This window comes from Lathyrus oleraceus, chromosome 3 (genome assembly GCF_024323335.1).
Source record: "Lathyrus oleraceus cultivar Zhongwan6 chromosome 3, CAAS_Psat_ZW6_1.0, whole genome shotgun sequence".
NCBI lineage: Eukaryota > Viridiplantae > Streptophyta > Magnoliopsida > Fabales > Fabaceae > Lathyrus > Lathyrus oleraceus.
In genome coordinates, this window is record NC_066581.1 from 228,344,308 (window position 1) to 228,346,622 (window position 2,315).

Below are 2,315 nucleotides of genomic sequence, written 5' to 3' on the forward strand. Positions count from 1 at the left end.
CCAGGGTGGGGAAGATAGGTTCTGGTTCAGGAGTGGGAGATGGAGATGTTGGTGGTGTGTGGGTAGTTTAAGCGGGAGGTTCAGATGTAGGGATAATAATGTTTCCAGAGGGTGTTATGGTGGTAGTTTCAGATGGTGGTGTTATTGGATGTTCAGGTGGTGGTGGTGTTGGTTGTTCACATGGTGGTGTTGTTGGTTATTAAGGTGGTGGTGTAATGTTGGCTTCTGGTTCAGATTGTTATTGTGTGGCAAGGGCACGAGCCTGAAGCTGAGCCAAGGTGGGAGATTGAGGGTCAGAAGGTTCTGAGTCAGAGAAGATAGTGTAGTAAGGTGGGGATGAGGGTGTTGAAGAGGGTGGTGAAGTTAGTTCATTGAACATTTCTGCTTCAGAGATGGGTAAGGTTGTGGTGGTGAGGTTAAATTTTTGGAGAGGGGGAGATGAGAGGTTAGAGGAAGGTGTTTCAGAGGGTTTGGTGGTTGAGGGTGAGGGTTCAAATTGTGTGTAGATGGGTGAGGTTTGGGGAAGGGAAGAAACAATTTTCTTTAAATGTACAGAGGGAGAGTGAGGAGAAAGGGACTTACTTGGAGATTCGATCAGAGGTACCGGAGGTCTTGATACAGAAGGTTCCCATAACTTTGCTTTCTTGGCCTTCTTTGACTTCTCATAGGGCTCTCGTTGTCTCTTCATGAAGTTTGGTGGATGCTCAGGCAGCCAATCCATAGAGAACTCTGAGATGTCCACTCCTTGGTTGGCTAGATCCTACAGATAGTGTGCAACAACCTCTGGAGGATCAATTTTAGAGAAGAGGTAGAGGTTGTTGGGAATTTTCCTATGATCTTTTAGTGCTTCCCAAGAGGTGCCCAATGAAGGTTTCACCCGAATCTGCTCAATCACCCCCCATGCTCTTCAGATTGCGTGCGTTTAGAGGCCTCCCAGTGTCAACGGTGACATCCTCCATCAGATTATGGTGAATTAGGTGATCCATCAACCCGCTCTCTATCAAAATGTCAGAAATCAGCCTTCCTAGAGGGATGTAAGTTTTGGGCTTCACGTTGTTCCTAGTGTCTCTTACAGAGTCCCTTAGGTACTTGAACATCAGCACTGGCAGATTCAGCTTGAGCCCTTTGTAGAGGCAGTAGAGTATGCACTTCCGATCAGTGTTGATGTAGTCGGAAGAGTTGGAGGTTGGGCGGTGATGAATAGTTCCTAGAATGATCTTCATCCAGACTCTGAGGTTCTGGTGAAGTTCCTTGTTCTTGGAAGAGTTACCCTCAGCGTTCTGTTTGAAGATGGTTGGGGCAATTTCCTGGGATATATATTTTGCCCTAGGGTTAATATTGTACATCCTTCTTCCCCCTATCTTCTCCATGTTAAGAAGGGATGCGATAGACTTCTCTGTGATGACGATTTTCACCTCGTTGACATAGGACACGATGGAGTGATCATCTGAGTCTGCAAAACGCCAGAATTACTTTACCAGATATATATAGACGAGACCATAGAGCCTTTGAAAGTAGTTTTCCCACCCTTGCTTTCTGAGTTCTTCAGTGAGGTCTACTCCATTCCTCTTCATGTTCTCAAAATCCACTAGGGATTCACACAAAACTTCAAGCTTGTCAAACAGAGTGGCAAGATGAATGTGGGGTTCACGATCCAAGATATGGGGTTTTTTGTAAATGGGGGTGGAGTCAACACCAGTTATTGCAGTGGTTTGATGAGAGGAACTGGGAGGTTGTTCTGTTGATTCCATCTGTTGAGAATAGTTGTAGACAGATTGTTGTTGGGAATCCATGAAGAAGATGAATTTGATGAAGGTTGAAGAACTTTGAGGATGCTTGAGAAGGGGGGAGGTTTGTGTAGGATGTGAGTGAAAAGTGTGACGTGTGAAAATTATAAGTACAAATAAGAGACATGCAAAACGACAGCGTTAGATAGAAGGTGAATAGTTAAAATAAATGATGGCACATAAAAAGAGTTGACACGCTTAGGGGAGACATTGATTACAGCTAATGATGGAAGTCTAATCCATAATCAGCATACTGCTCAAGGAGATCTCAAGGGTTTGTCTCTTGATTTCTACTAGACAGTTGTCTAGAAGATCTAAGGTCAGACGCAAGATAACCCACGTGTTGATCTACCTGATCTTCAAGAATACCAAGGGATTGGATCCTGAGGATTTCTGATTTAGATGACTTCTAACTGGTAGAAGTATCAGAGTCAGATTCAGATACTAGATGTTATTTTCAGAGCCTTATTTTTCTATTTCAGAGAAGCATGTTTGATTAATTCTGGGCAATTTTCAATTTTCAGGTGT

The 2,315-nt window shown here is 43.8% G+C and overlaps 1 protein-coding gene across 1 annotated transcript; it reads right to left on the minus strand.

The window, feature by feature from the left end:
* Nucleotides 1-238: 238 nt before the first annotated feature.
* LOC127130560 (uncharacterized) lies at nucleotides 239-721 on the minus strand. Its single transcript, XM_051059546.1, has one exon. The coding sequence runs from the start codon at nucleotides 719-721 to the stop codon at nucleotides 239-241; it is 483 nt and encodes a 160-aa protein (XP_050915503.1).
* Between the last annotated feature and the right edge of the window lie 1,594 nt (nucleotides 722-2,315).

Excerpts from the sequence above, each read along its gene's own strand:
- LOC127130560 (XM_051059546.1), bottom strand. The coding sequence starts at position 721 with ATGGATTGGCTGCCTGAGCATCCACCAAACTTCATGAAGAGACAACGA.